This window comes from Musca domestica, unplaced genomic scaffold, assembly GCF_030504385.1.
Source record: "Musca domestica strain aabys unplaced genomic scaffold, Musca_domestica.polishedcontigs.V.1.1 8, whole genome shotgun sequence".
Classification (NCBI taxonomy): domain Eukaryota; kingdom Metazoa; phylum Arthropoda; class Insecta; order Diptera; family Muscidae; genus Musca; species Musca domestica.
Window position 1 is genome coordinate 11,525,731 of NW_026712409.1, and position 13,801 is coordinate 11,539,531.

General features: G+C 34.6%; 2 protein-coding genes across 2 annotated transcripts; one reads left to right on the forward strand and one right to left on the reverse strand.

Moving 5' to 3' along the window:
* Positions 1-3,229: 3,229 nt before the first annotated feature.
* Positions 3,230-3,967, reverse strand: LOC101890472 (activity-regulated cytoskeleton associated protein 2). Its single transcript, XM_005177653.1, has one exon. The coding sequence runs from the start codon at positions 3,965-3,967 to the stop codon at positions 3,230-3,232; it is 738 nt and encodes a 245-aa protein (XP_005177710.1).
* A 6,002-nt stretch (positions 3,968-9,969) lies between these two features.
* LOC101890639 (general transcription factor IIH subunit 1) lies at positions 9,970-13,074 on the forward strand. The gene is made up of 5 exons (XM_020034706.2): positions 9,970-10,286; positions 10,344-10,682; positions 11,604-12,554; positions 12,623-12,798; positions 12,861-13,074. The coding sequence occupies exons 1-5, from the start codon at positions 10,133-10,135 to the stop codon at positions 12,984-12,986; spliced, it is 1,746 nt and encodes a 581-aa protein (XP_019890265.1). The 5' UTR covers positions 9,970-10,132; the 3' UTR covers positions 12,987-13,074.
* The last annotated feature ends 727 nt before the right edge of the window (positions 13,075-13,801 follow it).

A 13,801-nucleotide genomic window follows, 5' to 3' on the forward strand; every position in this document is an offset into this window, starting at 1 on the left:
CATAACGGTAACGGTACCTCCCAATATTCGGTATTTTGATGATTTTAGCGACATTATTCACCGGAATTGTTTAAAATTTGGTATTTGAAGTTCGTAATGGACACTACAGCCTAAGACAGAAAATTGTCTGTGCAGGTTCACGTCTTCGTATAGCCCCCATATAATGGTACCTCCAGATATTCGGTATTTTGATGATTTTAGCAACATTATTTATCGGAATTGTTTCAAATTTGATATTTAAAGTTCGTAATAGCTACTACAGCCTATGCCAAAAAATTGTCTGTGCAGGTCCACGTCTTCGTATAGCACGCATATAATCGGACCTCCTATATTCGGTATTTTGATGATTTTAGCTACATTATTCACCGATTTTTTTAAGTTTCGCATTAAAATATTGTAATGGGTTATGACAAAAGTTACTTATGCAGGTCCATGTCGTTGTATAGTCTCTAATATAAAAGCTACATTTGGTATTTTTAAGATTTTAACAGAATTTTTAACTGAGTTTATTTATTTATTTTTTTTTTTTTTTTTTTTTGAGAATTGCCAAATGGTGGAGATTTTTCAAGCTTTTTACTTGTTTTTTTTTATGCCAACCTTTAGAGAAATAAAACAAAATTGTGTGTTTCTTTTTTATAAATTTTATTTAAAATTTAAAAAATATAGCACCAAATATTTGTGAGTTCTAAGTAAAAATTAAATGAAAACAAAAAATATAAACGAAAAATTACAAAACATTATTGGACTATTGTAAAATTTGGAATTTGGACAAGAAAAGTGGGTAAAACAATATAAACTATAAATAAACTTAAAACTAAAAAATAAAAACTGCGAGAAATATTTTAAAATCTTCAAATTGTTAAATTTTAAAAATGTTGAATTGGGGTATTTGGAAATTTTCCAATTATCCAATTTTAAAATATCTCCCACATTTTTATTTGCGAAATGTTGAATTGTGATTTGTGGTTGTTTGTTTTGTTGTTGTTTGATTTGTTGTTGTTGTTTGTTTGGATTTTTTGGGCATAGTGGTCATATTGATCGAACAATTTCTTGTACCACCTGTGAATAGCGATGTATGTAAATTTAGCTTGAGCCTAAAATGCCATTTCTATAATAAATTCCCATTAAAGAATTGGCGCATTCCATTCAAAATCCTCAAAACTCCAAAGGAAGACATGCTCTGCAAACTAAAAAAAACAGCTGATTTTACCACGTTTATATTTTGGAATTTTGGTGTTTAAACCCTCTGTATGGGTTTGGTGTAGATGCATCGCTCATTTTTAAGTGACTACAAGAAATTGTCGGTCATAACCTTTGGGGGTCTAAGCCCATCAAAATTGAAACCGACCAAATTGATGTTTACTTAACCCCCAGCCCAATTGTATAAGGCAATGTATTAAAGGCGTAACTTGACCTATAGATGTGGTATTAAAATGGGACTTTATAATGTATTTTCAAGGTTTTAAACATGAATTGTTTGGTTAGTGTAAAAATGGAATTTTGGAAATGTGATAGATTATGTCATTCGAAAAAAACCAGAAAGTTTGTAGGAAAGGGGACAGACAAATGGGTACATTGTGTCTACCCTCTTTCAATTAACACTTGATAGACGAGACATTTGGCATTGCATTCTTTATCCGAAAATAGAATATTGTCAGGGTTTATTTTTAAACATTTTGTTAAAAATAAACTCTGATAATTTCCCTAATCATGATAATCATGATAATGAATGGCAATGCAAATGTTGTTTAACCTGTAGTGTCATTCACTTTGAATTGATAGCTTAAAACGAAATTGTGATTGTAAAGTATCATGGTAGAAGAATATAGCTAGACGCGTCGACACAGCTGCAGGGACAATGAACTGTTAAATCCATTTTGGAATTGAAATTGTTGAATAAAAAATTATTTAAATTTGTAAAATTTTTTGAAAAACGCATATTATAATATCTTCCGATTGACCTCGTATAAAAAAACTTTTAAAAACCAATTTTGAAATTGAAAATGTTATATGAAATTTCTCAATTTTTTTAAAAATAATTGAAAAAGACATGTCATAACAACCTCCGATTCGTGTCACATAATAAAACATTTAAAAACCAAGTTTGAAATTGAAAATGTTGAATGAAAAATTATTCAAATTTGTACAATTTTTTGAAAAAGACATATCATAATAACTTCCGATTTGTGTACGGAAGTATTTATTTTTGAAAAAAAAAAGATTTAAAATTTTTGACATTTCAATGTTCCCAAGCGATGATACATCTACCTGTATTCTTTTACCATAGTATGTAGGCAACATGACAAATTAGTTAGTAATTAAATATGGCAATTTTGAAAAGCACATTAAACCAAAACATTCATGTTTATGTACCTTTAAAACACACGAAATGCATCCATACGAAGATTCAGATGTATTTTTGTAATTCAGCATCTGTAGGAAGTTGTGCCTGGAATATAATTTTTTTGAAATCGGCACAGATAGTAGATGATCCATATGTCCGATTTCATAGGGATTTTTTGTTTGTGAGTAATATATTAAAAATATTTCAATTTTTTGCTTTGGCGTGCCTTGAGCCAGATCAGCTGATTACTGGATCAAACAGCTGGTGTTCATTGCAAAATCAATGTTAATTTGGAATATTTGTTATTATAATTTAATTGCAGTTGAAGGTAAGGTGTGGGTTCATAAGTAGCTTGAAGTCTTTACATGGCATATTTTGGGACAAATCATAAAGGAATGTCAGAGACGCACTCGAATTCTGCCGTCGTTATAAATTGACATTAATATGCCCAGCCGTGATGTCAAGCTGCTTATGTAACCTTACCTTTAGATTTGAGTTGTGTTTTTTTTTTTTTGCAAAAATAATCATTAGGGATCACTAAGTGTGACATTTCAAAAATGTAATGTTTAAAAATGGATTTAAAAAAATGTAGCTATGCACGGATGTGTGATTAAAAAAATAGGCATCGGAATTAAAATAAAAAAATATTAGCTTAATTTTAAACTATTTTTGGCTAAAATTCTACATAATGAATTATTATTAATTAAGGAATCTTAATTAAAATTTAATATATGATATAAACTCATTTTTTATGAAAAATTACAATTGTGAAAAATATTTAAAAATTCTATTTTTTAATTGAATTCTTCTCCTTCTATAAATTCTTCGACACTTAGCAAAGTTAGTTAAAATTATGTAATTTTTCTCATCATTTATTTTGCTTTCTTAAATCTCCTCACTTCGTAATGTTTTATCTTTACCTGTCAGATTCTGTTGATCTCCCAGCAATCCTCCTCCCCGTTTCTGTTGACGACGTCGACAATCTTCGGCTGTGTGACCACGGTAATTACAAAAACTGCAACGCTTTGGCTTTAACTTTTCTCCCCAACCTCCCGATGCCACAGAACCCGCCTCAGCAAGCATTTCCTCAATTTCACGTCCTTTTTGCAATAGATCCTGAAATGATGATATATCTCCGCGTCGCATATGCTGGCGATATTTATAATGGATTAGACAATAAATCATATCGATTTGTACATTTTCGGCGTGACGACCTTCGGGCAGTTGGGCAAATAAGGCACGTTTCCGTATAATAAATAAATTCAGTCCCGTATTATTATCCTGTGCATCGGAAAATATATCCTTGTAGATTTGATGTGGTGGTTTTCGCGGTGCGAAATGTTCTTTGAGAACCTCAAGGCAATCCTGCCAAGTGGTAACCTCTTTGCGTATACCTTGCCACCACAGAGATGCGGTATCGGTGAAAAGTAAGGACACACCCTTTAGGGCATCTTCATCGGTGATTTTTTCCAATGTTTTAAAGGTTTGCACGCCATTGAGGAATTCTTCGACCGCTTCTGAATGTTGTTGCCCCGAGAAACGTACTCTGCATGCAGCCATGGTATTCTTTTGTGGCTGTTGCTGTGACACATCGCTCGATTCGCTGAAAGCGTCTTCCTCCATATCCGTATAGAATTTTTCGTACACACCGTCGCCGATCGCTGGTCGTTTAAAGACTGAAAATTATTCTTCCAACGTACGTCTTATGTACTACGTACGTCTCCGGTGAAGTGCAATTGAGAACCAGTCAAAGTAATTGAACACCCTTATGTTCGTTTTAATTTTTGATTTTTGTTTTTTTTCTAATTCATAAAAACAATGAAATGAACAAAGGAGGAATCCATAACTTGGACCCAGTCAGTTTGTCTAAGTCGCATCATAAGGCACTACACTTATACAAAGACCTAAACTGATTTCGATTTTACACTCTAATAGCTCATTTAGACTAGTGATTTTAAATCTATTCAATTTCTAAGGCCAATATCACACAACCTACAGGGTGAGATAAAAAACTGCAACAAAGTCAAATGTCATAATTTTAACTTTTTTTTTAAATTTTATTGAAAGAAAGCAAAAAAAGTCGGAAATAGCATTAAATTTTAGAATAAGTTTAGATTTGTTCACTGCTTCTTTACTTTTCGAACTATTCCTGCTGATGTTGCAATTTTCTTCCGTCCATTTCCTTGACGTCGGGCTACGCTACCAGCTTCACGGTAACGAGCGATGGTACGAGACACAAACGATTTATTCACATTTAAATGCTGGAGTGCTCTAACAATAGCCACTTATGGTTTTCCAGGAAAATATAAAGAAATCATACAATCACGCTTGAATTCCATCACGAATAACTTTTTTTTCTGGAAAATTCTAACCGAAACGTCGCATATGCCTCTTGTTTTTAAAATGGCAACACCGATACACATACATATATTCCTATTGTGTATTTACAATGGAAAAAATCGACAAATGTATTCAATCTTTTTTTTTTATCATTAATAGTAGCTTAAAATAGGGAAATATCCGCGCCTTATACATACATACAAAATATGTTTATTTTTATTTTATTACCAGCAAACTGTTTAGATTACCAAGCATTTCACTGCCTGGATGATCGAACTGAATCGATTTATAATAGGAGGGCGCATTTAAGGGTGACGGGCTCATTTAAAATGTGACAAATAAATAAACCCAGCGGATTTTTTAGCACATACATCTTCCATCTGAGACCAATGACAATGTAGGTGCGACCCATCCAAAGCCTGTATACAATTTCTACTTACATTTACACAGCGATGGCCTAGGCCGTCAGACGAGTCCGAAATCGACCGACAACGTAAGCTTTCAAGCCCGAGTGTAGGAAGAAACATGGGAAGTAAACGAGGAAAAATGTCGCTATTTTATTCATTCAATGAGAGTGAGTGAAGAGAGCAATTATGAGAGTTGTATCATAGATAAATTAAGATATAGACAACGAAAAGTTAGTCTTGTATTTTTATCCAGGTGGCTCTCATCATGTTTTGCATAGTCAACATGCTGATTTAAACGGTGAGAGCATTTCGTTGTCTATATCTTCATTTGTCTATGGTTGTATTATTGAGAGTTTGCCAATTGCCGCTGGAATCAGTGTTGCCAGTATTTTTGTGTCTCTCGTCCCCAAAATCAAAAAACGTTTTCCCCAAATTTGATTCAATTTCCTCAAAAAAAAAAAAAATCCCCAAGCATTTAACCAAAAACGAATAGAGTAAATTTATTTAAAACAAGTAAAAAAACTGTAAGTTCGGCTGGGCCAAACTTTGAATACCCTCCACCATTTGGAATGAATTTGGCAATTCTTAAAAACAATAAAATACGTTGAAAATTCTGTTAAAATCTTAAAAATACCGAATGTAGCTGTTACATTAGGGTCTTTACGATGACATGGATCTGCATAGGTAACTTTTGTCATATGCCATTATAATATTCAAATACGAAACTTAAAAAAATCGGTGAATAATATCGCTAAAATCACCAAAATGCCGATTATCGGGTGGTACTACTATGTGGGGGCTATACCAAAACGTGGACCATTTTCAATGCCGAAAGTTCTGATTTCCACAGACGGATAGAGGGACGGACATCGCTATATATAGAATTTTATGCTGATCATTTTAGACCCTTTGTGGGGTCTAAAATGTATATTTCGAGGTGTTACAAACGGAATGAAACTTTTCATAGACTAGACTTTTCAAAGTTGCAATACATTCCTAGGAATAAAAAAAAATAAAAACTTCAAATTCCCAATCGTAAGCATTTTCAGTCTCATTTGGTTTATATAAATTCTTATAATTAAAAAGTTTTAACATTTCTTTGGTAGGCTCAACATTTTTGCAGCAAATGGAATTATTTGAAAATTTTATTATTGAAAATTTTCCAAATTGCAATATGTATGTGTTATAGGCAAACACAGAGTATAGAAAGAGATAACTAGATAGCAAGTCCATTTCTTATACCTGGTATAAATTATAACAACTTTGTCTGGTTAGTGGGGAACGTATTTTATTGATGCGTTACACATATGTAACATAAATGTAAATATCGAAATAAGTAAGATAGTAGGAATTTTTAATGCAAAAAAATCCTCACAAATTCCGCAATTTATTAAAAAGATCCCCACTAAATCCTTAAGTCCCCAACTTGAATTTTTCGTCCCCAATTTGAAAAAATATCCCCGTTTTGGGGTAAATTCCTCAATAATGGCAACACTGGCTAGAATTCTTACTAACGGCATTATCGTATGGAATGTGTTTTACATACAGTGCCACAAAAAAGTACATGTACACTCTTGTAGAAACGTGGTTTTCGCAAAAACAAAAGTACTCTTAAAGCAAAAACTGCCTAGCTTGAATCCTTGCAAAAAGTAGAATAAAAATTAATTTTGAATTATTCTTTTTATACCCTCCACCATTCTATGGAAGGTATATTAGCTTTGTCATTCCGCTTGTAACACCTCGAAATATTCATAATAGACCCTATCATGTATATATATTCTGCATCAGCATAAAATTCTAAGACGATCTAGCGATGTCCGTCTGTCTGTCTTTTGTAATCACGCCATCTTTAAGGCTAAAATTTTGCATACATGCATAGTTGATCAGTAGGCAGACGTTTTCGTATAGCCCCCACATAAAGGTACTTTCCGATATTCGGCATTTTCATGATTTTAGCGACATTATTTACCGGAATTATTTCAAATTTCATACTTAAAGTTCGTTATGGTCACTACAGCCTGTGACAAAATGTTTTGTATGCAGGTCCACGTTTTCGTGTAGCCCCCATATAACGGTACCTCCCGATATTCGGTATTTTTATGATTTTAGCGACATTAGGTGTGTCTGGTTACCCTAAAATTTGTAACAATTGTTACAAATTGTTACTGGAAGTCGTCTGTTAACCCAAAAGTTCTGCAAAAGAGAGCGGTTGGAGAGAGAAATTTTGACAGTTCTTTCAGTGAAAGTTTGCAAATTCTTGCTGAGTTTGCAAATTCTTCTTCTCATTTATCGACATTCAATCAGATGTTTTCTATTGTTTGTTTATTTATTTTTGTGCTTTCAATTTGAAAATATTTTTTTTTTTTTGGAATTAGCAAGACTGATAGTTTTTGGAGAAAAACTTTACAAAATGTGAAAAACGTAAATGTTAATATGTAATAAGAAAATAAAAGACTATTTCCAACATTTTTATTTAAAAAAACTTGTAAAATTGTTATTACTTCCTTTGTTTTAATTCTCCTTATGGGGGACAAATTGGTTTGTTTTGATCAGCTGATTAGTTGCTAGCTTCTGCAGGAATACCGTCTGTTTACTTTTCGCATTTTCCTTGCAAAAGAGAATAAAACTACCTTACTCTCTCAGAAAGAAGTTACTGGACAATTCCTGCAGGAAAAGTTAGCAGACACACCTATTATTTACCGGAATTATTTCAAATGTCATACTTAAAGTTCGTTATGGTCACTACAGCCTATGACAAAATTTTTTGTATGCAGGTCCACGTTTTCGTGTAGCCCCCATATAACGGTACCTCCCGATATTCGGTATTTTCATGATTTTAGCGGCATTATTTACCGGAATTATTTTAAATTTCATACTTAAAGTTCGAAAGAGGCACTACAGCCTATGACAAAATTTTTTGTATGCAAGTCCACATCTTCGTATAACCCCCATATAAAGGTACCTCCCGATATTCGGTATTTTCATGATTTTAGCGGCATTATTTACCGGAATTATTTTAAATGTCATACTTAAAGTTCGTAATGGGTACTACAGCCTATGACAAATTTTTTTGTACGCAGGTCCACATCTACGTATAACCCCCATATAACGGTACCTCCCGATATTCGGTATTTTCATGATTTTAGCGACATTATTTACCGGAATTATTTCAGATTTCGTATTTGAAGTTCGTAATGGGTACTACGACCTAGGACAAAAAAAATTTTGTGCAGGTTCACATTTTCGTATGTCTCCCATATAACGGGTTTCATTTAAGTGGTAGTTTTCGTATTTTTTTTTTTTTTTCAAGTTACTTCCGAAGGGTGGAGGGTATTAAAAGTTCAGCTCAGCCGAACTTAGCTGCTTTTTTACTTGTTTTATTTCCTTTAATTACACCGTGATTTTATTGTATTTTTTTAATAATAGATACTTTCCAACACATTTTTTAGTTTCGTTCTCCTTTTCTTTATTTATTGCAACAGCTCAATGATTCACATACAGTTATTGCTGAATTTACAAATTATTTTTTGCTTGTTTGTTTTCAAAATAATTATTTATCTCTGCCATTGTTTTGTTTCGTCAGGCCACAAATGTAAGGGTAGAAAACGTTATCCCTTGGTTGCACTGAATTTCACAAACTTTTTCCATGTTTACCAAGACGTTTATTGGTCTCGTATCCTCCGAACCAAGTTAAGTTACGCCACCCCCACTGCTTATTTTCGCCAAACATGTTTTCCTTGTTGTTGTAAAAAGCCAGTGTGTCCTTTTTCTTGGTTTGACTAAAGGTATCCCTTTCCCTTGGATTAGTATATCGTTTATATTTCAATAGGGCGGCCATTTGGGCCATTTCAGCAATGCCGGCCATTGTGATGTTTTCTGCTTCAGTGCGTTGTTCGAACTGAGTGAGTGTTAAGGCTGTAATTCATGTTGACTAGCAGATTTATATTAAGGGGACTACCCATTATACAGAACTTATTTGTCATCATTTTATCGGGATGTACCCCCTTTTTGCTGGTTAGAGGGGTGAGGGGAAAGGAAATAGCAAAAAAATTCAAAATTACATAAAAAGCAACAATGAAAAAATTTCTGAAAACATTAGCCTTATATAAATGAAAGGGCAAATGCAAAAAAGAACGATCAAAGTTACCGCCAGTCTAAACCAGGATTGTTTAGCTTTTGTGGGGTATTGAAAAAAATGAACATTTATATACATATCCTTTGTGTAAAAGGTTTCATTTTTTATTTATTTTATTTAATTACTGTGGGAAGGAGATAAATAATATGATTGTCTTTTATTTTGTGCCTACGAGTATGCTTTGTTTGAATAGCATCCACGACAGGAATGAACGGTTGATATATCGTCTTGTGTGAGCCCACCTTTGTCTCAAGCATGTGATGTGCTATCATTCATGTGCGAATGTTACCGTAAGAAATAAGAAGAAGCATTTGCAATCGGTTGGGCAAAGTGATACCTTTAATATTAAATCAAAGCATTTAAAGTGTTGCCGACACTACTTGTTGTGTAGATAGATAGTTATCTTACCGAGAACTGGCCAATTTTGGTAACAGACTGAAGAATAATAAAAATGGGTGATGATGCGAACTTGCTGGAACAAGTTTGGTTATAAAATAGATTTTCATGACCCTAACGCCTGTTGGCACACGATTTAAGGAACCCCTTTATTGTTTTGATGGTACTTTTGTTTTGATTCTTCAAATTTATCAGTAACTTTTCCAACTTCTCCACCTTTCTTCCTTTTCGTAGTAGCTGTTATCAATTCAAAGTGACAAGCGTGTATGCATACTTCAATGAGGAAGAAGATAACTCCAGGTGAATGGCAAATTGCCAGAAGAAGAAGAAGCATTGACAGTCATTTCCAACACAAGCTTCACAACCAAGGGCTATTTCACAAAAATATAAGAAACTACCGGAAAATACGCAACATTAAAAAATAAAAACCAACCTAAATTGTTTTCCATAATCCCCAGCAGGAAAGTCAATAGAAATAACATAAAAAACACCACTTAGTCTCTCAGGGAAATGACCACAAGCAGTGAAGATGTCTTGCTACAAATGGGTGAGGTACGTTACAAGAAAGGCGATGGAACACTCTATGTTATGAATGAACGCCTAGCCTGGATGGCAGAAAATCGTGATACTGTTGCCGTATCCCATAGATTTGCCGATATTAAAAGTATGTTATATCATCCCATCCAGTGTACAAGTCATATTTCATTGTCTTCCGTTTCAGCACAAAAAATCTCTCCGGAAGGCAAACCAAAAGTCCAGCTACAAGTTGTTCTACACGATGGCAATACATCCACATTCCATTTTGTCAATCGTAATGGCCAGCAGGCCATGTTGGCCGATCGTGATAAAGTCAAAGAATTGCTACAACAACTGCTGCCAAATTTCAAGCGAAAAGTCGACAAGGAGTTGGAGGAGAAGAATCGTATATTATCGGAAAATCCACACTTGTTTCAGCTGTACAAAGATTTAGTGATAACCCAAGTTCTAACCAGTGATGAATTCTGGAACACACACGCTAAGGAACATGCCTTAAAGAAGACCAATAAAAAACAAAGTATAGGTAAGCGATGATGAGAATGGCATGAGCAGGCAGAGGCCGTGGATATGTTTGGTTTTAAACTCACGAGAATTTCCAACTAAAACTTAAAAAACTGGCCTATGAAAGCAGTCTACAGATCTTCTGGAGACACTACCTACGACTTGTCTATAAAAACTCTCTACTTTCTATCCTCGTCTAAATAGACTTCCTCTTGTCGTCTGTATAGACTTCCTCGTCTTGCCTATAGAGATTAGCCCCAAAGCTCGTCTATAAAGCCTCTTTCAACCCTTGTGTATTAACACTACCTCCAGAGCTCGTCTATAAAGCCTCCTTCCAGAACTCGTCTATAAAGGCTCTCTTCAGAACTCGTCTGTAAAGACTCTCTCCAAAGCTCGTCTATAAGGAATCACTCCAGATCTCATTTAAAAAAAAAATCCCTCCACAGCTCGTCTATAAAGACTCCCTCCTGAGCCTCCCTACAAAGCTCGTCTATGAAGACTTCCTCTAAAGCATGTATATGACCTCGGTAGGGTGTCTCGTCTATAAAGAATACCTAAAACACGTAAAGACAACTTACAATTTACTATAGGCTACCAACAAATAATTTATATGGACTACCTATAGTTCGTTTATATAGTAGACTGCCTGTCGAGTTCGTCTACAAAGACTTCTTCGAGTACTCGCAATTGAAGGATCATAGTTCATAATTGTTCCCTACAGCTCTCCTATAAAAACTCACTCCATACAACACGTTTATATAGATTCTCGCCGATAGTCTCCCTTGAGAGCGTCTATAAAGGCTGCTTTTTGGACTCGTCTATAAGAGCTTTCAACAGTTCGCCCCATCCATATTGGAATTTCTTTTGAAAATCTGTTTTTCAATTTTTTAATGTCGCCTCTAAAAGCTTTTATTTTAGCTTTAATTTTTTTATTATTTTACAGGTGTATCGGGAGCCTTCCTTGCCGACATAAAACCCCAAACAGATGGTTGTAATGGTCTCAAATATAATCTTACCGATGATATAATCCATTGTATATTCAAAACATATCCCGCCGTTAAACGTAAACATCAAGAAAACGTTCCTGCCAAAATGAGTGAAGCTGAATTCTGGACAAAATTCTTCCAGTCGCATTACTTCCATCGTGATCGTATAACTGCCGGTACCAAAGACATATTTGCCGAATGTGGTAAAATCGACGATCAAGCGTTAAAAGCTGCTGTGCAGCAAGGAGCCGGAGATCCTCTATTAGATCTCAAGCAATTCGAAGATGTGCCATTGGAGGAGGGATTTTGTAGTGTATCTGGCGATCGTAACAATGTGAATAGTGGGAATATTGTCCATCAAAATATGATAAAACGATTCAATCAACACTCAATAATGGTGTTGAAAACCTGTACAGATGTAACATCGACGGGTGGGGCAGCTGGTACGGGGCCATTAAATAATCAGAACAAGGACAAAACAGAAAATGGCAGTGCCGAGAAGACGAAACAAAAAGAAAACTCAACAAATGGCGGCACTGTGCCCGCAAGTCCTGAAAAACCTGCTAAAAGACAAAGAATAACGGAAAAAATTATCTACGAAGATTTGGGAGAACCTCTGCTGGTGCCAGAAGCCAACAGTGCTGAGGCAAAGGCAAGATCACAACAAATAAATCTCTGTAAAGTGGAACGCTACTTACATGGACCCATGCCAAGTGCCAATTTCGATACCCACGAAGATCCTCGGCGAATGGAGGAGATCCAATATCATTTGTTATGCTCCACTGAGAATTGGAATCAACGAGTACCTCATAAAGTTTTAGTTAGTTCTACTGCAGCTGTAAATGCTTTGGGAGAGCTTAGTCCTGGTGGTGCCTTAATGCGGGGCTTTCAAGAGCAGTCTGTTTCGCGTAAGTTGAGAAACTTCATTCAATCGCAAAGCCTTAGTATTATTATCATATTGTTGTTATACTTTCAGAGCTTGTACCACCTGATTTTGAAAAGGATTTAAGAAATCTTTATCTAGCCCTATCCGAATTGTTAAAACATTTCTGGCATTGTTTTCCACCCACCACTCAGGATTTAGAGGCCAAGGCCGTGAGAATGCACGAAGCCTTGCAACGTTTTAAAATGGCTAAATTACAGCCATTTGAGGTATAAACTGTTTTCTTATTTATAATGTCCTTTTCTATATTATTTTCATTATCCTTTTCTAGGATCGTTGCCAACAAAAATTATCACCTTTGGGCGGCACATTGACACAGCATTTAAATCGTCTGCTACAATCGGCCAATACAAAATTTGTAACGTGGCAAGAGCGTAAAATGCGCCAACATAAATAGTTTTTGTTGTGCTGTAGTATTTCTTATTTTTTTTACATAAAACAAAAAAACATTTGTGAAATTCCTATTAGAATGTCCTACACATGAACATATGATGTTTTTTCTGTGCTTCTTTCGTGGTTTCATTTGTTGAAAAATGTTGACCGGTGAATTAAGGAAAAAAAAAAAAAAAAAACAAATAAATTGTTTCTCATCTGAGAAAAAAATAATTATTATTTAAAATGTAAATGTCATAAATGCCCCATGGATAAGAGGTCCTGGAGATAAGCGCTCCTAAATTGTATCTCTCTGAGAAAGTAATAGGTATTATTTAAAATGTAAATGTCATAAATGCCCTATGGATAACAGGTCCGGGAGATGGGCGCTCCTATAAAAGCTTTACTCTGAGAAAATAGGCTTGGCACTGAACCAATGATCATGATTGGTCTTCTAAAAAGAGGAACAAAATTGAGAAATATTTGTATTAATATAATCACATTTTTAACACCACAGTTCTAATCGCAACAGGATATCTGTAAGGTATGCATTTTACGTGTCGTTATTTCGGAGAAAAGCATCTCATCAGATATATGTGTATCTCGGGAAAAGCATCACAAGATATAGTGTATTATAAGAACCTTAAATCAGATAAGTGCTCAGGCAGAAATTTATCAGAGAGATTTCGGATTGGCAGAGATAAGCATTATGAGATAATCTTATTTCGGACATTAGATTCAATTTAGGGAGGTTATTTCGGATATAAGCTTCTAATTTCAGAGATAGTAGCTTAAAAAGCCCTATATCTAGGGTATGCGTCTTAATGTACCTTGTTTCCG